This window comes from Humulus lupulus, chromosome 2, assembly GCF_963169125.1.
Source record: "Humulus lupulus chromosome 2, drHumLupu1.1, whole genome shotgun sequence".
Lineage (NCBI taxonomy): Eukaryota > Viridiplantae > Streptophyta > Magnoliopsida > Rosales > Cannabaceae > Humulus > Humulus lupulus.
The window spans coordinates 238,601,893-238,625,041 of NC_084794.1; the positions used below are offsets into that span (position 1 = coordinate 238,601,893).

At 35.6% G+C, this 23,149-nt stretch overlaps 1 protein-coding gene across 1 annotated transcript; it reads left to right on the forward strand.

Moving 5' to 3' along the window:
• The first annotated feature begins 15,864 nt into the window (after positions 1-15,864).
• Positions 15,865-22,371, forward strand: LOC133815288 (uncharacterized). Its single transcript, XM_062248144.1, has 3 exons — positions 15,865-15,955; positions 20,630-21,783; positions 21,871-22,371. The coding sequence occupies exons 1-3, from the start codon at positions 15,865-15,867 to the stop codon at positions 22,369-22,371; spliced, it is 1,746 nt and encodes a 581-aa protein (XP_062104128.1).
• Positions 22,372-23,149: the final 778 nt, after the last annotated feature.

Sequence of the window (23,149 nt, forward strand, 5' to 3'; positions counted from 1 at the left end):
TGAATAAAATAATGGCTTTTTAATTGAAAAATATTTGAATTATCGTTCAGCAGAGGCTGAAGACTCGGTCAGAAAGATGCTGGACTTATCAAGAGGTTAAAGATTAAAATGAGCTCGGTTTCAAAAACATTCAAAAATCATTCAAAAGACCCGATATATCGCCCCTAGTAGGCGATATCACCTGGGCTAATATGCCCGAGGCTCGTCGAGGTGGTCGTGCGAAGTTACGTGTTTTTCGTATCCCCGTATGGCGATATATCGCCCCCTATAGCTGCCATATATCGGCATACGCTGAAATATTAAACACGAAATTGCACATTTTCAACCTTATTTGAATTGAGTAAACATCCTTGACTAAGTCCTCTAACGATTTCAAAGCTGCTGACAGACCCTAGGATATTCAAATATTACTCTTAATAAGTTTATTCCTCAAAATACTTAATTATTCAATAAACATACATAAGACAAGTGTTACTATCTTATTGGGTCTATCTAAACCTTATAATATAATAAATATCACCATCAATATCAGTCATATTAATCAAACCTTAGGTTAAAATTAATATTCTTAAACTATAGGTTAAACTTAGAAAATCTACAAGTGTTACTACGAGTGTCCAATTAAATCCCGATCTGAATCAAAATCCACAGTCATAAAAAAAATACTACAACTATTACTATTGCTAATACTATCTAACTTGCTAAGTAAAGTTCTTGGACTCTACAGCCTTGCTAGCCAATCCATTCCAAGTATCACGTCGAAGTCTTTAATCTCTAGTTCTATCAGGTCTTCTTCTAGTTCTATGTCCTCTATCTTGATCGGTACGCCTCGTACTATCCGTGATGATAGGACTACTTCGCCTGAAGGCAACTCGGTTACAAACCTAGTTCTAAATTTTTCATAAGGTTTGTCTAATTTCTCTATCATTCCTAACGAGATATACGAATGAGTGGCTCCCAAATCAAATAATACATAACATATATTATTGAGGATAGAAACCTGACCTATAACCACTTTATTGCTAGCGTTAGCTTCTCCTTGGGTTAGGGCAAAAACCCTGGCAGGAACCATCTTGTCGTCCCTTTTTCCCTCTGGCTTGAGCTGGGGACATTCTCTTTTTTGGTGTCCTTCCTTACCACAGTTGTAGTATCCCTTGGTGTTTGCACGATATTCACCAAGATGTTTCTTTTGGCACTTAGAACATTGTGGGTATTCAACATAACCTGGCCTATTACCTCCATTGTTCGTCCGTACCCTTTTATCATTATTGGACTGCTTGTTGTCAGGATGTCATCTCTTCTGATCATTACTATTGTTGCTGGACTGATTGTTGTTGTTGTTCCTGCCATTCTGAGGCTGACTCTGATGTTTAGGCTCAGGCTTATTGGCCTCTTCTTTACTAACGTTCGTCTGAAGCCTTTTCTACTTCTATTGTCGTTTCTAAGACATCGGCATAGGTAGTATTTCCCGGATTTGCGAGCTTAGCCCCTAGCTCAATCTTTGGTTGAAGTACTCTAACGACCTTAGTCACCCTCAGAAAATCAGTTGGAACCATCTCTAATGCAAACTTAGCTAATCGGTTGAACTGCCGAGCATATTCTGATACCGTCAAGTTGCCCTACTTTAGACTAGCGAACTCCTTCACCCTTGAAGCGATGACAGCTGAGTTGTAGTACTTTTTATGGAACAACTCCACAAATCTGGTCTAAGTCATGGTGGCGACATCGTGAGTCTGCTGCACTAGGTCCCACCATATTCTAGCATTCTTCTTGAGCAGAGATGAAATGCAGGATATGCGGTCCGCATTGCCGAGATTCATGTGTACAAGAATCAACTCTAGATTTCTGAGCCATTCTTCCGCCTCGAAGGGGTCAGTTGTCCCTTCAAATTTTGGAGCAGATTGCTTACGAAAATGCTCATAGATAGGCTCCACAAGTTAAGCTGGGTATGGCATGTAGTTCAACATTGGCCATCCCCCATAAGGATTAACTTGTTGGGGTGTTGGAGCCATTTGCTGAGGTTGTGGTTGCGGCGGAGGCGGAGGCTGAGGCTGAGCCTGCTGTCGTTGTTGCAGCAGTAATTCCTCAACTTGTTGACGTAGTCTAGCAATTTCTACAGTGTTTTCAACCGGCGACGGCACATTTCGGTTGGCAGTAGAACGCACTCCCCTTCTGCGAATTAGGGCTTCATTGCTCTCAGGAGCGGCGTTGGAGGCATTTCCATTGGTGCGAGCAGACCTTCTGAGCAACATCTTCAGTAGAGATCTAACAGTCGAGAAAAACATATTAGAACTTACCCTAATAGGCTCTAAAACAAAACTTAGGCTAAGCAAACATAACTCAGACATATTAATTATGACTTCTTATGAAAAGAATTATTTAAGCCTTCTTTTTAGTTAGGGTGTATTTCTATACTTAGAAAAATAAGTCGTCTTTATTATTTTCTAAGTCTGTTTCTAATCATCCTATATGACTTAATTCTCAGGCTCGAGACTCATCGTTGTTCCAAAGTTAACCATATTGAGGGAGGGCTGGGATCAGTAAAAATCGTTCCCACTACTATGGCCCCCTAACTCTCAATATAGAACCATGGTTCATTGATTTGTATCCACCCTCACCGAACTTAGTCATTATTTATTAAATTTATTATTTATTATGATTGCAAAATAAAATCAAACTCATACATGTCATCAAAATAACAATGATGTTAATTTGGAAAAACAGTTTTCACTAAGTACAATCATAAAGGCAAAATAATAAATAAAGAAACTAATCTATTCTAAAAATCGGGATCTTCTACATCAGATCCTTCATCTAACATGTCATCATCTATCTCTTCATAATCATCATTTTCGTGAGCCTCAAAAATTCCTCGGGGAAGATTCGTAAAGATTCTATTATTTTGTTCTACTGTGAATTAAAATTCCATCTTAGAGGTAAACCTAATTATGAGAAAATAATATCTCATCGCCATTGGTATTTCATCTTCAACATCTATTGTCTCCCATATTTCTTTCAAAGCAACAATTACAAAAGGAAAATCTTTAAAAAGCCTAATTACTAAAATATATTGTTCCGTAGCTCTCATCATTATTTGCTTAGTCGTTTGGAGATGAACTAATTGATTATGGAATAAAAGAAATCTCCAAGTGATTCTTTCCAATATTCCTTCTGTATTTCTTGGTTCTCTAATCCTTTTTAAGGCCTTAGTGGCTCGGATATCGTTATATGTTAAAGCTCCATCCATATCTTTAACTTAAAACATAAGACTAAAACATTAGCTAAACACAGAAACATAATAACTAAAACATAAATACTTACATTGGCGGTTAGATTCGGAGCTTGAGCGTGTGTATCAAGGAGAATTTCATGTAAATGAACCGTCGCTCTGATACCAACTGTAATGACCCAACTTATTTCTAAGACTTAGATCATTAAACCAACTAGACATAACTACTACTTTGAATATAACATACATGAGAAAAATTTATAACTTTATTGAAAACTTTAAAATACTATTTGTAATACATAAATGAGCTCATTGTTTTAAAATAAAACATAACTTTAAATAAAATTGTTTACAAAGCTAAATGGAAAATACATAAAAACATAATTTAAAGAGACTAAAGAAAATAACGTTGTCCTCGAATCGACACGTAGCCTATCCACTCCATTCACCTCAACACACACACCAAGCTTCCAAGAATCCTTCCGCCTTTGTATCTATTTTCCTGCATCACACTAAAAGTAAAGGAGTGAGCCTAATGCCCAGCAAGGAAAAACTACTAACAACATAAACATATACATAAAATTATGCCATAAGCATATACTATAAACATATCATAAACATATACTATAATCATATGTCATATACTACTACAATGGCCATTATACTACTTGGGGCTTGTTAACTATGCAAGTCATATGCCCATTAGATTTGTGGGGCTTGCTAGTCAAGCAAGTCATATGCCCACAAATTATTGGGGCTTGCTAGATAGACAAGTCATATGTCCAAGGTCTATAAGCATACTATACATAATGTAAACATTACATAACATAAGATAACATAACATAAGATAATATAACATATCATATAAACATATAAAGTTCTATCCTATTTTCCTTACCAAAACTGGAATATTTGAGAACAAATGCGGGACTTGGAACACTCCTAAAACCAACAATAAAAATGGTGAGTATTCCTAAAGAGTAAAGAATAAATGTGGGAACTAAACCTTCAAGAAGAAACTTACCAAGAAAGATCCTTAAGTTTCAAAAACCTAGTCAAAAAAATAATATCAAAAGTTAGGATCTGAATAAAAGGAACTAAAGAAAACTAAAGAGTTTTAGAGAATTGAACTTAAAGAATAAGAGTAACTTAGTTGACCTTATGGATTGGTTTAACTCCAATACTGAAATACTCTAATCCTCACTTCCCAAGTATTTTATAAAGCTTATGAATGGCAAAGCTTTTTTTTTCCAACCCAAGTGTTTATCACTCTTATGGTCTCACTAGCACCTTGGAGTCTGATCACAATTGAAGAGTAAGTGAAAGGGTTGGGTACTAGGTCCTATTTATAGAGGTAAGGATTGAAACTAACCCCATTTTGATTTGAATAAAAATAATGAATAAAATTGAAAATAATTGAATATTCGTCAATCAGAGGCTGAAAACTCGGTCAAAACTATTAAGGGCAGGTCTAAGGAGTCAAAGCTTGATTTAAAATTAAAAATATATATATATCTACTAAGGGCGATATATCGCCCCTTTGTGGCGATATATCGGCTCTGCCCTAATCCCGAGCCTCTGTTCGTACGTTCGTGCAACATCAATATGTTTTCCATATCCTTCGTCAGGCAATATATCGGCTCCCAGCTGCGATATATCAGCATACGCGAATATTTTAAACACGTAATTGCACTTTTTCAGCATAATTAAGGTTGGATAACTGCTTTGATTGAGTCAAAATGCGACCCTAATAGTTTCTGGTAAGTGTTAAGGCTGCTATTTCTTTATTTAATCATTAAAATACTTAATTCCTTAATAATCATGCTTATGACAAGTGTAATATTCCTATTGGCTCTATCTAAACCTTAGGTTATAATAAATATCATATTTAGGACCAACAATATTAATCAAACCTTATGTTATAATTAATATTCTTAAACTATAGGTTAAACTTATAAAATCCATAATTGTTGCTAGAAGTTTCTGACTAAGTCCCAGTTTGAACCAAAATCCACGAAACCTAAAATACTACAACTACTACTAACTAGCTAACTAAGTAAACATTTTGGGACTCTACATTCTCCTATGCCCTGTTTTCAGACAGTTGTTGCATGTTTTAACTTGTCCAGTTCTTCAAGCTTTCTTTGAACCAGGTGGAGGTTCATCTGTCTCCCTTCTCCTAGCTTTCTTAGGTCTTCCAAGCAGCTTCATCTTAAGTGGTGGATCAATTGGGTTGAGTCCTGTTTGAGGCCACATATCTGGACTAGGCATAGGATGCACACTCTGTTCATATGCTTTCTGCAACGATTCTTTTTTATAGAATCTGTGGACAAAATCAAAGACATTACCTCCCATAAACCAGATACTAGCTAGTGCATGGCCACAAGGAAGCCCAGATAGTTCAATCCTCCTACATGTACAAGTTCTGAATTCCAAATCGAAAACCAAGGCACTACCACTGCTGCATTGAACCTAAAACTCAAACTTGTTAGACCTAGTAACTAGAAAATGCTTTGCAACCTCTTTTTTCTTCTCAATTATCTTCAAAATTCTCTTCCCCACAAGTTGAGTCATCTTCTCCAACACAAATTTTTTGTTATAAAAAAGAGACATTCACCAAAATATAATTTTCTCTAGTAAAGTTATAAGTGGCTTGTCACGAGCATCAAGTATGGCTGTGTTGAAGCTCTCACACAAATTATTCACCAAAATGTCACATTTCGAGTATTTTGAAATATGTGACTTGCTCCATTCTGTGGGGTTCTTCCCTGCCAGCCAATTGTAAGCACCATCCAAGACATCCTTGATTTTATGTATTGCTCGAGCAAACTCAGCTTGTGTGGTAATATTAGCTACTGCCCACAAAAGTTGCTTAAGTAAAAGCCCAGGATATTCCTTTTTAAAGTTAGCATGAAGATTCCTAACACAATACCTCACCTCACACCCACTAAAGATGGATCCCACCGCATTTTGTAATCCTTTTTAATGATCACTCATCATTGTCACCTTGGTAAGACTCAAATTCCTGGGATCATCCTTCAATATCTCCAAGAACCAAGTCCAAACCTCAATGTTTACCTTTTCAACAACACAGTAAGCAATGGGAAACATGGAGTTATTGTCGTCAATGCAATATCCTTCTAAAAAGTTGCCATCAAGACCAATAAGAGGTCTATAACCCCCCAGCCAGCCATCTCTACATGCCTTAAGACAAATATAAATATGCTAAAATTTCCCTCTCCCATTAACCAAATAAGTTTTCAACTTCACAGTAGAGCCAAGATTGGCAGCCAACAACCTTTTACAGTAATCATCAAAAATGGTGTATTGTTCCTTGACATACCCTTCCAACATCTTCCTTGCTTTTGTCTTGGCTCTCTAAAATGTCCATCTATACACACATGAGTGTTAGGGTTTTATGCCCTAATTAAAACACAATTTCTTTGTAATCTCATTTATTATCAATAAAAGAATAGAAATCATTTTTTTGACTTGGTCAATCACTTTGCTCACATGTTTTATTTTCATGATTATTTGTTTAATATAAACTTCTATTGAATCCCGAGCATATAGCTAATCGTATTTATAGTGACATAATCACAGTGGAGTATAAATATGATTATATGTTCAAATATAAGTTAGTCCTAAGATTAGTGAGTGCATGGTATTTACACTGACTTGTCAATCTACGATATGGTCTACTTGAACATTGTAGTGTTATGTTCTTTCCAGAACATTAGCAAAGTAGATAAGATCGGATGTATTTGTTACATCGGACTGGATCGATATTGACAGTTGATAGGATAAGTAAACATACCGTTATTATCTATTCTAGTCATGTCATATAGTTGACCATAGGTCAATTCAATCTCAATTCTGAGTGGTTAGTATTCTAACTGATTGTATTATTTGAGTTCTTTGACTTGTTCGTTACCAGCTTACCCTACGGACTAGCCCATACTTACATCTTGGAAACTCGGTAGTATAATTGAGTGGGAGTGTTAATCATAGATATGAACATTTATAGCTTCTGATGAAGAAGTGAAACGATGGTTTCCTTTTAGTTTGGTTCAAGGTGCTAAATGATAGAGATCTTATTTCAGTAATGAATATTAGTTTACTGAAATATCATTTACAAGGAACAAGTCTTTTAAGGATAAAATACAATGAAGGGTAAAACGGTATTTTAGTCCCATCTCATTGTAGACTGTCTATAGAGGATTGAATGACAATTATGGTTGTAACAATGGATAATTAATAGCGTATCTATATTTATTATAGAGCGTTCTATGAATTCAAGAGTGCAATTTCGAGTCTTTAGTGGAGTCACGAGGAATTAATATGTTAGTAAATTTATTTGTTAGATTTATGATAACTTATTAGAGCTTGATTTTATAGGTCCATGGTCCCCACTGTACCTTGGATAAAATCATCTAGATAGTCTCAATTAATTGATTTAATTATTAATTATAATTATCAAAGTTGACCAGGTCAATTTTGGATAGTTTAACAAAGTTATGTAATTTAGAGAAGAAAAGAGAAATTAGGGCAGATTTATTAATTAAGATAAATTGGTATCTAAATTAATAAATAAGTTTAAATCAAGGTTCAAATTATAAATAATTAATTTGATAAAGGATTTAAATAACTATTTAATTAATTAAATCAATAGAAAATAATACAGGCCTTGATTTTAAGTCCAATGGGCTTATAATCAAATGAGAAATTTCACGGGCCTAAAGCCCGTGATAATTTTGACCTAGGGCTGTTAATTGGCTATTATTTTATTAATTTTTTAATTAAATAAATGATCTAATTGAGTCTATAAAAGGAATGTTAAGAGAGAGTTGAAAACAGAAGATAAGTCAGATTTCTGAAACACTGGTTTTTTGATAGGTTTTAGAGTCTCCCTAAACATAAGTCATTTTCTAAGCCTCATTATTCTTTCTATTCTTCTCTCTGTATCTATCTCATGTGCTGAGAATTGCCTACCCTAGTCTAGGTGATTCCAAGGATACTTTGGAAGGCTGTGAAAAAAATTGAAGATCGGTTCAGTTTCTTGATAATACCCTGTGACAAAAAGGATACAAGGGTTAGAGAAACTGAAGGAATGACTCTATTATTCCGCTGCGTATAATGTAAGTATTCTTATCATTATTTCTCTTTGAATTTAATTTTAGAAATATGCTCTAGGTTATCTCATATTTATTTGTTTAATATTAGATCTACATGAAAATAAATAAAGATCATGTATAAGTTTTCCAACAGTGAGTACTTGGTCTTTGCAGTGATCTCCCTAAATGCAGTGTATTTGTAACATCCCAAAATTTCTATTAAGGCTTTGTGTCTTGATTATCATGTCGGGAGGGCACATGGGGTAATTACGTGGTAACTAATTAAATAAATATGTGATTATGTGGATTATATGAGTTATAGCATGATATGGCTATTTATGCATGTTTATGTGTATTAAATATGTTTAAAGGCCTGCTTTTGTTGAAGGGGGCATTTTTGTAAATTTGACTTGTTGAGGGTGTAATTGTGATGTTATATGTTATGTGTTTGAGACCACGTTATTACGTAGATATATTTGAGATATTCAGCTTTAGTAGGTCCTTTTGAGCATATTAGCGGAAAAGTCACAACGAGGACTAATACCCGGCTCGGGGTGAGTCTAGGGGTATTTGGGTAATTTAGTGAATTACTGGGAATTATTGGGTATGAGATATATTTGGGGAGAATAGATGTATAAAGAAGATTAATGGAGTTAATTGAGATTTTTAAGTATAATTTGAGGTTTAGCAGGGAAGTGGTGTCAAATGGCGTTTCCACCCTTGTGAGCTTTGGTGAGGGACTTAATAGGCAGGGGAATAATAATCTTTTGCCAGGGTATTAGCTAAAAATTAGCCAAGTATGAAGCCAAAAAAAAAACAATTTTTGTTTCTCTTACTCTCTCTCTCTCTCTCTCTCTCTCTCCGTTGGAAATTCTCTCTTAGGCCTTGAAGGGGAAACTCTTGGATTCTAAGTCTAGAAGTGGTATTTGGTGGATTTGGAGGTTTGTTGCTGAGGATTAGGAATTGCTAAGCTAGGGAAATCAAGTCAGAGAGCTCAAAATCTAAGAGGTAATTCAGTTATTTAAGCTTTAGAGTTTTTCTTTTTGTGTTTTTGAGAAATCATTGGATTTTGGGTTTGGGTGTGTGTTGGTGGTTTTTGGCGATTGTATGTTGTGTATCTGAGTTGCTAGTATCATTTGGTGGTCGAAAGTTTATTGGAATGAAATTTTGGTAAGGTTTTGGGTCGGTTTGCAATTTCTGAAATCGCATAATTTTGAGTTCTCGAGGTATGAACTCAATCAAGGCAGGGATGCCTTGAACCGCCTTAGCGCCGCGACGCTTGGCAGGCTGCGTGCAGCGCAAGTGCAAGGGACTTTGGGTCGAGGCTCTCAGTCAAGTTAGGTGTCGCAGCTCTTTTGTGGGGGCATCGCGGCTGAAATAGGGAAAAAGTCAAAAATCAAGTATTGGGTCATGGGGACCCAAACCTAAGGGCTCGGGAACTGTTCCACTACTCGTTTGGGTGGAATATGGGGTCCTGAGGGCTAGGGCTTGGTCTTGAAGCTCTTTATTGGTTTTAGTTCTTGATGGGATTCATTTTGATGTTGTGACTAGGGTTCTGTGAGGCACGAGAAAGAGAATCACACTCAAGGTTGCTTTGTCGTCAGCACAAGACTTGAGGTAAGAAAAATGACACATGCACTGAGTGTAGGGCTTAAGCCCTTGATTATTGAACACTAGTATGACATGTTGTCAATTTATTTAGAGTAAATGTTTGCTCTATATTAACATTTGTTGTTATAAATGTGGGTAATGATTGATTGTTGTTTGTGATTGATCGGTATGGAGACCGTTATCAGCCTTGAGGTCGTTATTGGCACTACATGCGTAATGTAGGCCGTAGTGGCATGGCCAAGTCGTAGTGGTGGGACCATTAAATGGATACGATGTGCATCTATTTGGCATGAATCGTCATACTAGTTGAATTATCCACATATATATGGTTATGACTTATAAAGCATGTATTTGATTGGAATGCTTATCTGAATATATGTCTCACTTGATTAAGTTTTCTTGTTGCGCCTTGACTCACGGATGCTTTGTGGTGGAGGTAAGGGCAAAGAATAACTGACCAGTCATGAGTTTGAGAGCTATAGGGGTGGTGCGTACATACTTGGCCTGCTCGGCCACCACGATCGAGATACTTTTGAGGAACATGGGATATTAACTCGATTTTTCCTCTTATGTTGGCTAATTCTGTAATTATGATAAATTTTTATTATTGATTTAAAAACTTTGGGATCCCATATGTTTAGTCAAACCCTTTTTAAATGAGAAGTTCGAGTTTGTTGACCAAATTTTTTAGTGCCTAAACCATCGTTTAGTTTTAATTGCACTTTTGAGTCCAAATGGCTCACTTACCAAGTTAAGCACGGTTTTAAACATACGGTGTAACGATCCTGGTTTAGTAGGGCGTTACAGTATTCCATACTCGGATTTAGCCAAAATTGCTCCAAAAAGTGCTTTGCAAGCCAAGTTGAGGTCAGATTTTGATTGTCCAAAACAATGCCACAACTATGTTTGTCAACAAGTGTTTTGACCCTCATTGTCTTGCCCTCTGTCTTGTTAACTATTGAAGCGAACAACATCCATTCACAATTTGTACCCTTGCACTTAATTTCTAGCTAGACACACGTGATTACTTGGTCTTTGCATTGATCTCCCTAAATGAAGTGTATTCCATACACGGATTTAGCCTAAATTGCTCCGGAAAGTGATTTGCAAGCCATGTTGAGGTCAGATTTTTATTGTCCAAAACAATGCCACAATTACGCTTGTCAACAAGTGTTTTGACCCTCATTGTCTTGCCCTCTGTCTTGTTAACTATTGAAGCAAACAACATCCATTCACAGTTTGTACCCTTGCACTTAACTTTAACTCTATTTGAATCATTGACAATAAATACATATCCTGATCACCTTCAATAAAGTACTCCTTTATTGCATTCCTTAAAATTGTAACAGTGACAAATTCCATGCCAAGAACAAATTGGAAGTTTTGCATTTTGATTTTCCTGTTGAATTCTTTGGAATTTTTACCAGCATCAAACTCATCATCAAACTTCAATTTGTGTAACTCCTCCTCAAAACATATACCATCTAAGTCTCCATCATCAACATTATGAGTACAAAAGTCTGAAACTGATTGCCACCACCTCCTTAGGTCAGATTGTGTACCCATCTCTCTCTCAGCTTCAACATCTTGCTTAAATTATTCTTCCTCCAATATGAAATCTTCATCATTCTCTCTTCTACTACTTTCAGTTTGCTTTCATTTCCCTTTTTTGTCACACCGAACTTTGTCTTGGCTCTCCTCAGTTGCATTTTTCCTCACCTTAGCTTGCTTTCATTTTCCTTTTCTGTCACCCTGAACCGGTTCGTGGTTCTCCTCAACTGTATCTTCCCTCACATCACCAATATCATCCTCTGAATCTGAAAGCACAACCACCGCTAGTTTTTGGTTCTACATATCACTTTCATAATCCATGTAGTCAAACTCTTCTTCATATTCCTCTTCATTAGGTTCATCAAAGTCAGCACCCTAAAATTCCTTTAAATATTGATCAACATCAAACTCTTCATGTTCCCCATCCATGGCTGCATCAATAGGGATACCAACAACATCTGCATGGACATCACAATCATCTGGTAGTTCCTCTATAATACATCTTTTCAGATGAGGTAAAGTGGTAGTAGGGACATGTGTTAACATCCTCTGATTCTTCCTTCCAATCTAAAGGTCGGACTGTTTAAGGAAAAACAAGATATATGCCAATCTTTGTAGCCCGATTCCTCTCAATATCCTCCACAATGCTTTGGATCTCCTTATCCCCTACCACCATGAAGCCCGTATTAAGCACCTTGCCTATTGGTTTGTACAAAAAACCCACTGAAATTTTATGTCCTAAGTCCAAGGCCATTCCATCCTCTTGAAGTAATCAATATGCACCCAATCAACATAATCAACTTTACCTCTTTCATATCTTCTATTTCTGAATGGAGTAAACCGACTTCCCCTATGGTGTATTGCAATAGTGAAGATGTTAGTATGACCACATGTTAAATAAATATAACTTTGGTTTAGAATACTGCCCTAGTCAACAAAAATAAAAACTGCTATGTCAACACTTCACACACACAAGCCAAAACACAATATACTTCACACACTTGAAGAGCAACATAGTCCACCACATGATTAAACCATGACCACCACACACAATAAAGATTCCCTCAATAAACAAAGCATATATTTTAATCGACCCCACTCTATCAACTGTATGCACATGCTTCCCAACAACAATTTGACCCAAATTTAATAATACCACTTACTATAAATCAACAAAACTCTCACCCCCAAAAATTTTGAAAACCGATACCCCTCCCCACCCAAAGTGATCTATATAGAGTACCCTTATCATTCCCCCCAAAAAAATTGTAAGAACATTTTGAGAAGAAATGAAACCCAGTCAACAGATTCTATACAAAATAAAAGAACTCACCATAGTCGGGTGGTTGTTCCTCCGATTGTCGACCGGTCGGCATTGTGGAGGCAAATCCGTCGTCGTCTCCTGGGTGATCCTATCGCGAAATGGATGGCTTCTTCGACTATTATCTCTCAAGCTCCTCTTCGATGGCTTCTTCTACTATAATCTCTCAAGCTTCCTCTGAACTTTCTGGGTAACGAATTTTTAAGGTTTCCTTCCAATTGGGTTTGGTTTAATTTTATCATATATTTTTTGGGTTTGGTTTTAGATTGTTTTTGTTTTATATTAGTTTTAGAAATGTTATTAAAATATTCAAAAAAAAATTAGGTTTTGTTAATGGTTAATTACTTAAAAATACATTTTATTATTATTTCTTTAAATTTAATAACCTTAACCCAATCGATTGTGCCATGTGTACCCTGGTATACCCCTAACGGCTTAGGGACCAACGGCTGCACCAAAACATTAATGGTAGGCATTGTAAAATCCTTTATTGGCATTTTTGATAATTATGACAAAATTAATTAAAAGGATATTTTCGAAATTAGTAGTTTCCTCTTTTGTAATATTCAGATTTTTATTTTATGTGTTAATAAAATAAATATATATATTTTCCTATAAAAGAATATCTTTTTCTTGAATTGGAAAATTATTATCTGAATTGGTTACCCAGAAATCGTGTACAGCTTGCAATAATAAAGGATATATTGTTTCCTTATTTATTTAAGGAAACTGGGTTGAAAATCTGTCCAGGTTCAATTAATCTGTTTGAACGGATTGTCAGTCTGTTTGAACAGATTCTGACTTTCCTGTTTTGGAAGATTTTCCATTTATTGGCTGTTTGATTCCTGATTTGTTTTCCACGACCTAAAGGGATTCTAAACAGTATTTAATCATCCTTAAGTCGTTGGTTTTTGATCATCTCTCTTGGGTATTACTTTCCAAATATTTTTTAAGTTTTAGAGAGAATTTTTATTATGTGAAGAACTTGAGTCCAGCAAGTTCTTAGTGGTTTATTACAGTGTACTTCTGTATTGTTTTCCTTTGTGTTAATTGTGCAGGTTGAACACACTTGGACATTGGTCATCAAGCTTCGGGAGAAGTCTTGTTCGTGAGTCACTTTTCGGGAGGAAAAGTGCAAGTGTTATGATTTGAAGGGAGTTCGAGATCTTAGCACTTCAGAAATTTGATTAGAAGTTTAGATTACAACAGTTGCGACAAATTCAAGAGGGAGTCTTTATTTGTATAAGTCAATTTGGTTTTGTAATCATTTAGATATTCTTCTAATAAATTTCATTCTCTGGGCGTGGCCTCGTGGACTAGTAGCAATCTGCAAAGATTGCTGATACCACGTAAAAATTCGTGTGTTCTTTACTTTATGTTCGTTTTTATCTTCTGGTCACAAACTGTTTAAACATATCTGGTATCTGTTTAAACATTTCTGTAACAGTTTAATAATTAATTATTTAATTTAAATAATTAAGTTGGTAATCATAAAAAACGGAATTTTAATTGGTATCAGAGCGGTTCACTAAACTCTTAGTGAGATCTTGTGGTTATTTTCCGTTTGATTTGTTTTGTGTGAAATGTCTTTCTTTGCAGAAGGTAGTTCGGTGTCTCGACCTCCATTGTTAAATGACTCAAACTATCCATACTGGAAAGTTAGGATGAGAGCTTTCATAAAAGCTCAAGATGAGAAAGCATGGAGAGCAATTTTGTCTGGATGGTCACCTCCTACTGAAAAAGGTGAAGATGGGAGCACAATTGTAAAATCTGAACTTGTTTGGGACACAGAAGAAGAAAAATTATCCAGCTATAATAATAAAGCTCTTCACGCCATATTTAATGGTGTTGGAGAAAGTTTTATAAAACTTGTTTCCACATGTGTCTCGGCTAAAGATGCTTGTACAATTCTTCAAACTCAGTTTGAAGGAACTGTAGATGTTAAAAGGTCTAGATTTATCATGTTACAAACCAGGTTTGATGACCTTAGAATGTCTGATTCTGAAACACTATCTGAATTTTATGAGAGATTATCTGATATTTCTAATGAGTATTTTGCACTTGGTGAAAAACTTGATGATTCTGTTCTTGTTAGAAAAATCGTTCGAGTTCTTCCTGACAGGTTCAATGTTAAGCTCACTGCTATGGAAGAGGCAAAAATTTTTAGTACTATGAAGGTAGAAGAACTGATGGGGTCACTTCGTACCTTTGAGTTAAATCAAAAGATTCATCAAAAAGACAAGCCAATCTCTTCCAAAGAAAAGGAGAAAACCATAGCTTTCAAGAGCACTAAAAAGGAAGTCTCAGATGATGAAGATGGTGATAATGAAATGGCAATGCTTGCAAAGAATTTTCGAAAATATATGAATAAAATAGGAAACAAAAAATTCAATGGCAAGATGTCAAAAGGTAACCTTTCTTCTCTTAAACCTTTTCAAACTAATAAAAAGGGTATTCAGTGCAGGGAATGTGAGGGATTTGGTCACATCCAGTCTGAATGTGCAAATACTTTGAAAAAGAACAAAAAAGGTATGATTGCTACTTGGAGTGATAATGACTCTGAAAGTAGTGAAGATGAGGAAGGTAATGTCGCTCTCACTTCTATTTTACCTGGTTCTAAATTTGAAAATAAAAAAATTGTTTGCTTGAATAATGTTTCAAAAGATGAAGAAAATTCTGATAGTGATGAATCTGAATTGAATGATGAGTCTTTGAGTGAATCTTACAAAAAAATGTATGGTTCATGGGTGAAAGTGTGTTCTGAAAATCGGTCATTGGTAAGCAAAAATAAAGATTTATGCCTTGAAATTAAACAACTTACTGATTTGAATGAAAATTTGGAAAAAGAAATCATTTCAAAAAATGTTGAAATTAATAAGTTGTCTAAAGATTTGGATACTCTTGAGAAAAATGTTAGAATGCTTAACCCCGGTTCAACTATTTTTGAGAATATACAGAATTCAGGTCAAAGAAGTCATGTGGGACTGGGTGCTTCAAGTTCTCAAAAATCAAAGAAAACTGTCTTTATCTCGGCTGGGATGTTATCGTCTGATGTTCCTGTTGCATCCTCAGTGAAATCTGTTGTATCCGGTACTCGGTTTGTTCCAACAGAAAGGACACAGTCAGCAGGTAAATACAATGGTAAATCTGAAAAATTCATTCCAATCTGCCATTTTTGTGGTAGGAAGGGTCATATTCGTCCTAAATGTTTTACTCTTATGAATTTTGCTAAAAATGAATATTTTGAAAAATTCAATTATTCTGATGATTTCAAAAGAGTAAAAAAGGAAAATGTTCAATCAAAGAAAATATGGATCAAAAAGAATAACTGTTTTGCTGGTTTTACTGGTGAATATGATAGATCTGCTTCTTCATATTTTTGGTATTTTGACAGTGGTTGTTCAAGACATATGACAGGTGACAAGTCTATTCTTACAGACATAAAACCTATGCATTGTGGGTCTGTTACTTTTGGCAATGGAATTGAAGGTAATGTTCTCGGTATGGGTACTCTTAACTTTGAAGGGTTGCCTAGAATCAAAAGAGTGTTACTTGTGGAAGGTCTTAAAGCTAATCTTCTAAGCATAAGTCAAATTTGTGATCAAGGTTATACTGTTAACTTTGATAAAGAGAATTGTTTTGTGTTAAACAAGAATGGTGAGAATGTTCTTGAAGGTTATAGATCTAATGGCAATTGCTACACTCTTCTGTCATCTATTATGTGTCAATCTGTTGTGAGTAATAACACTGATATGTGGCATGCTAAACTTGGTCACATAAATTTCAAAACCTTGAAAAAATTGTCACATGCAGGGAGTGTTCGTGGTTTACCTAAGTTAGGTAAAGAATCTGATGGTAAGTGTAAAAGTTGTCAACTTGGTAAGCAATTGAAAATTACACATAAAAGTGTTTCTGACATAAACACTTCGAAAGTTTTAGAATTGCTTCACATGGATCTTATGGGTCCAATTCAAATTGAGAGTTTAAATGGCAAAAGGTATATTTTTGTTTGTGTGGATGATTTTTCTAGATATACTTGGGTGGATTTCTTGAAAGAAAAATCTGACACTTTTGATGCATTTAAAACTCTTTGCTTGAAATTAAAAGTTGAAAAAGACTGCAACATTGGAAAATTTGTTTGTATAAGAAGTGATCATGGTAAAGAATTTGAGAATTCTGTCTATAATGATTTTTGTAAGTCTGCAGGTATCTCTCATGAGTTTTCAGCTCCCAAAACTCCTCAACAAAATGGAGTTGTAGAGAGGAAAAACTGCACTCTTCAAGAAATGGCTAGAGTGATGCTAAACAACAAAAAATTGACTAAACGGTTATGGGCAGAAGCAATTAACACTGCTTGCTATATCATAAATCGTGTTTTTCTTCGTCCAGGTACATCTAAAACATCTTATGAAATTTGGAAAGGTAAGAAACCAAGTGTGGCTTACTTTCATGTTTTTGGATGTGTTTGTTACATTTTGAGAGACAGAAAAAATCTTGGTAAATTTGATGCTAAAAGTGATGAAGGTGTTTTTATTGGATACTCCACTAACAGTAGGGTCTATCGTGTGTATAACATGAGAACCCAAACTGTAATGGAGTCAGCTAACGTTGTTATTGATGATTCCAGGGATTTTTCTGAGTTTTCTACTGAGGAAGAAATTGAAAGGTTTATTGATGAACCTACTGAAAAACACGAAGAAGCTGGTGTCAGTGATACTACTGTTGAAACGTCTGGTCCATCTGTTCCAACAAATCTCGAATCCGATGAAACAGATTCTGGACAGACAGAAAAGAAATTTCCAGATATTATTTTGGATGAAGTCCAAAAGGAGCCATCAACCAGAGTTAAGTTAAATCATCCAGCAGATTTAATTCTTGGAAATCCAAAAGACAGCATGGTAACACGAAGAAGGTTTAGTAATGTTGTTCAATTTGTTTGTTTCTTATCTTTAATTGAGCCTAAAAATGTGAAAGAAGCTTTAACTGATGAAAATTGGATTAAAGCTATGCAGGAGGAATTGGAACAATTTTTTAGAAACAAAGTGTGGATCCTTGTGCCAAGACCGTTGCATACCAATATTATTGGCACAAAATGGATTTTCAAAAATAAATCTGATGAATTTGGTACAATCGTGCGAAATAAAGCAAGATTAGTGGCACAAGGGTACACACAAGTGGAAGGAATAGACTTTGAAGAAACATTTGCACCTGTTGCAAGACTTGAATCAATTAGATTATTATTGTCCATTGCTTGCTTGATTGGTTTCAGGTTGTTCCAAATGGATGTCAAATCCGCATTTCTCAATGGGATCTTGAATGAAGAGGTATACGTTGAACAACCCAAAGGGTTTGAAGATCCCCATGCACCTGATCATGTTTACAAATTGGAGAAAGCTCTATATGGTTTGAAGCAAGCCCCTCGGGCTTGGTATGAGAGACTCTCTCAATTTCTTGTTTCTCATGGATACAAAAGGGGTGGAGTAGATAAAACTCTGTTTATCAAAAATATTAAATCTAACATAATTATTGCTCAGATTTATGTTGATGATTTTGTGTTTGGTTCTACTTCTGACAATGAGGTGCAGGTATTTGTGAAACAAATGAAAGAGGAATTTGAAATGAGCATGGTGGGAGAATTGACCTATTTCTTAGGTTTACAAGTCAAGCAATTAGATGAAGGCACATTTATTTCTCAAAGCAAATATGCTAAGAACTTGGTGAAAAAGTTTGGACTTGAAAGTTCAAAGATGGCCAAAACACCAATGGGAACGACTGTGAAGCTATCCAAAGATGAAAATGGTGTCAAAGTGGATCCTACACTGTATAGGAGCATGATTGGTAGTCTTCTTTATCTCACCGCTAGTCGACCTGATTTGAGTTATAGTGTTGGTGTGTGTGCCAGGTACCAAGGAAATCCCATGGAGTCTCATGTTGCAGCTGTCAAAAGAATCATTCGATATGTTCATGGAACTGCTGATTATGGTATTTGGTATTCAAAAGAAACTAACCCTAATCTAGTGTGTTTTAGTGATGCTGATTGGGCAGGTAACACTGATGACAGAAAAAGCACTAGTGGAGAATGTTTCTTCTTGGGAAATAATCTTGTTTCTTGGCACAGCAAGAAACAGAATTCTATTTCTCTCTCAACAGCTGAGGCCGAATACATTGCAGCGGGAAGTTGTTGTGCACAACTTTTGTGGATGAAGCAAATGATGATGGATTATGGGTTTGATCTTGACACTTTAACTATTTTTTGTGATAATACAAGTGCAATTAATATTTCAAAAAATCCTGTGCAACATTCTCGTACTAAACATATTGATATTCGTCATCATTTCATAAGAGAATTAGTTGAAAATAAAGTTCTTGTCTTGGAATATATTGAAACACATAAACAAATTGCAGATATTTTCACTAAAGCTCTTGATTCGGTTCGCTTTGATTTCCTCCGAAAATCTTTGGGGGTTTGTTCTCTTTAAATTTTCTTGCTATGGTGTTGTCCGCTTGATCTAATGTGTGTTATTTTTGGTTAAGAAAATTGTTAATCAATTTGAAAATTTTGTTGTGTGTCAAGCTGGATAATCTGTCTTGTGTTTATGAATCTTTGGTAGTATATTCTTGAGAGAAATTTAATCAATTCCTCCTAGGCATATTCGAGTAAATTAATCAATGTTTAATGTTTGAGCTTCCTTTTGTGTAGCATTGTTTCAAGCTCCTGTGCAAGAATAGAGCTACCTGCATCAGTGTGTGAAAGCCGTCTTTTGAGTAAGTTGGAACTTTGTAATTCGGAGTTATGAAGAGGATACGCTACCATAGAAAAGGGCTACCACTGGTGTAGTGTGACAGCGTCTTCATGGGTTACAATTATTTTAATTTCGAAAAAGACTTATTTTTCATTGGGCAATGTTCCCTTGCATACACTATCACACACTTATGCTTGAAACAATGCAATAAAAATTGTACACAGTTTTAAAAAAAAATGTGTGTAAGACTCATACATGTTGTTTGATTCACTTAAAGAATATGTGCTTGTGACTGAATTGTGCTTTATTTCTCTCGAATATTCTTTCTAAATTTTTCATTTTCACAAGTGTTCTTATCTTTGATTTACACTATCACTTATTTTCATTTGCTTGATTTTATTCTTATCAGGATGACTCTCTTTGATCAAAGCAGATTATTTTTGGGTTGATTTTTTATTTTTGTTCATATATATAAAATAATAAATGATAATAAAAAAATTTTAAAAAAAATGATAATCAAGGAAATTCATGGTGGACAGAATCATTGTGGTGATTATGAGAATTTATGCATTTAATTGTGTGATTTAATATATTCTTTGTCTCCAAGGAATCTATTTTTGTCTTATTTCTCTTTTTGGAATATCATGATGTGTATCTTTATTGTCTAGTACTTTGTTTAGGATTTTGATTAAAAAAAAAAGAAAAAAGAGAAGAAAAAGTCAATAAGGAGATCGTGTGGGGTATTTTTTTTGGTTACCTTTTTTGGTTTGAGAGTTTTTGAATAAACTGAAATTTAAAAAAAAAAAGGGGTAAGTTGTTTGAAGATCGTGTGTCTTCAAGTTTGTTTCCTTTTCTTGTTTAAATTAAAACATTTTTTTTAATAAAAAAGGGAAACCTCTTTTTGCCGTGGGTATTCTTTTTGGGTAAGTATTATATTTAAAAAGGCATGCCATTACCCTATTTCATCTCACCCACGATTTCATTCAGTTATTTCTTCTCCTTCTAATTTTTTTTCTTTCTTTCTTCTCTCATTCTCTTGTAAGTGCTTTCTGTTTTTCAGAGAAAACAATGGTGAGAACTCGTGGTGCCTCCTCCAAGAAGATCCCTGTTTCTCAATCCCAAAAGGTGCCATCTCCTTCGCCTCCTCCGTCTGTGTCAACGGCGCCTCTTTCTGGTCCATCAGCTCCCACATCTGTTGGAAAGTCCTGCAAATCCAAGGCTCGCAAGAAGGTGTTTTCGCTCTCTCATGAACATCCTATGGTGTTTCCAGATATCTCTGCTGACATTGTTGCACCACCATCTGAAGTGGTGGTGCCCTCTCGAGCCAAGGACCATTCTCCTCTTCCGTTTGATTCGTCTTTGGAGGCTAGGGAAAAATCGAAATCTGTTTCCTCCTCTTCCAAAGCTGCTGCTGCTGGATTGCTCAAATTGCCCTTGAAGCCGAGTCAGTCTAAGAAAAATTCTGTGACTCCCAAAAGGAAATTGGGGTTGGACGCGTCTCTTTCTCCTTTGTCTGCTGCCAAGAAAAAATTGAAGGCTCATCCCCCTTCATTGTCCTCCTCCGAATCTGATCCTGAGGAAGATAAGTCCGATTCTGAAGCAACTCAGGATACCACAATGTCTGATGAAACGGTTCCTGACATTGCCGAATCAGAGGCTAAGTCTGATGAGCCAGAAAAAGAAGACACTATCCCCTCTGAACAAGAAGCCGAATCTGACTCAGACCACATTGCATCTCCTTTGCCATCCAAAGCTAAAGGGAAGAAACCTATTTCTGGTTCTACACCTTCACCAAAACATTCAGGTGTAAATTTCAAACCTTATTCTTCCATTTTTTGCTATAATGATAATGCACATGATATGGTTCTATATGCTCAACGAAAATTTATCATTGAAAGAAATTATGTCTTGAGTGATCATCGTCCTTTTGGTGTGCTAACAATGCTTCAAGATCGTCAATGGACAGGTTCTTTGGTTAAATTTTCTGGTTTTGTGGATAGAATAATCAAGGAATTCTATGCCAATATTACTAATGAAATTATTGAACCTTCATCTCCTCTGTATAATAAAGTGTTTGTTAGGGGCCATTGGTTCTCTTTTTCTCCTCAAGACATTGCTCTTGCTTTGTGCCTTCCCCTTACTGTCAAGGATGATGTTGATGGTGCTTCTCTTGACAAGGACATGGTTATCACTGAGTTGGTCGGACAAAAAATGGTATAGCCATCTAACACAGTCATCTCCGTCTCCAATCTCACCTACACTTATGCTGTCCTCCATAAGTTTGCAACAACAAATTGGAAGCCCACATCTCACACGGCCACTATCTCTTTTGATATGGCATCTTTTTTGTACAAAGTGGGGACCGGTCTTGGTTTAAATTTGGCTTCGGTTATTCATGATCAAATCATTGGGTTTCGCAAAGGTAACAGGAAAAACTTGAATCTTCCTTTTCCTCAAGTTATTTATAAAGTGTTGAGTATGCAGAAACAAGACCTCCAACGTGATCAAGAAGACTTGGTGGCCCCAACTACTGCTGCTTCCTACAAAGCCTCTGCCCCTCCTACTGAAGCCAATGCTGCTCCGTCCTCCAAGAAAGTCAAGCCCCAATCTCTGAAGATTGCCTCGGATGACATTCCTCATGCCTCCTCCTCTGTTGCCACAGATTCAGGACTTGTTGCAACAGAAATAGCTGCTGTCCGAGCCTCTGTTGACTCTTTGACTGCTCGCGTAATGTCAATTGAAGGACTACAACGTTCTGTGTTGGAGGCTGTTCGATCTCTGTCTAAAGATCCAGTTGTTTAGTTTTATTTTAGTTTTGTCATTTAAACATTGATACTCTTTTTTGTTATTTTGTTTTATGGTTCTTTGGCTTCTTTGAAAGACACAAAGGGGGAGAGTAGATTTCCAAAAACCTGTTTGTTTGTTGTTTTGTTTAACTCTGGACCTTCTTATTTTGAGGGGGAGTTAAGTCTAGTTTATTTTCATGTTTGTTATAAGTTCATGCATGTTTGCAGGGGGAGTTCTTTCTCTTTACTTATCACTAACATTTGTGTTGCAGGTTTTTGAATTAATTTTGTCTATCAAATTGCCAAAGGGGGAGATTGTAAAATCCTTTATTGGCATTTTTGATAATTATGACAAAATTAATTAAAAGGATATTTTCGAAATTAGTAGTTTCCTCTTTTGTAATATTCAGATTTTTATTTTATGTGTTAATAAAATAAATATATATATTTTCCTATAAAAGAATATCTTTTTCTTGAATTGGAAAATTATTATCTGAATTGGTTACCCAGAAATCGTGTACAGCTTGCAATAATAAAGGATATATTGTTTCCTTATTTATTTAAGGAAACTGGGTTGAAAATCTGTCCAGGTTCAATTAATATGTTTGAACGGATTGCCAGTCTGTTTGAACAGATTCTGACTTTCCTGTTTTGGAAGATTTTCCATTTATTGGCTGTTTGATTCCTGATTTGTTTTCCACGACCTAAAGGGATTCTAAACAGTATTTAATCATCCTTATGTCGTTGGTTTTTGATCATCTCTCTTGGGTATTACTTTCCAAATATTTTTTAAG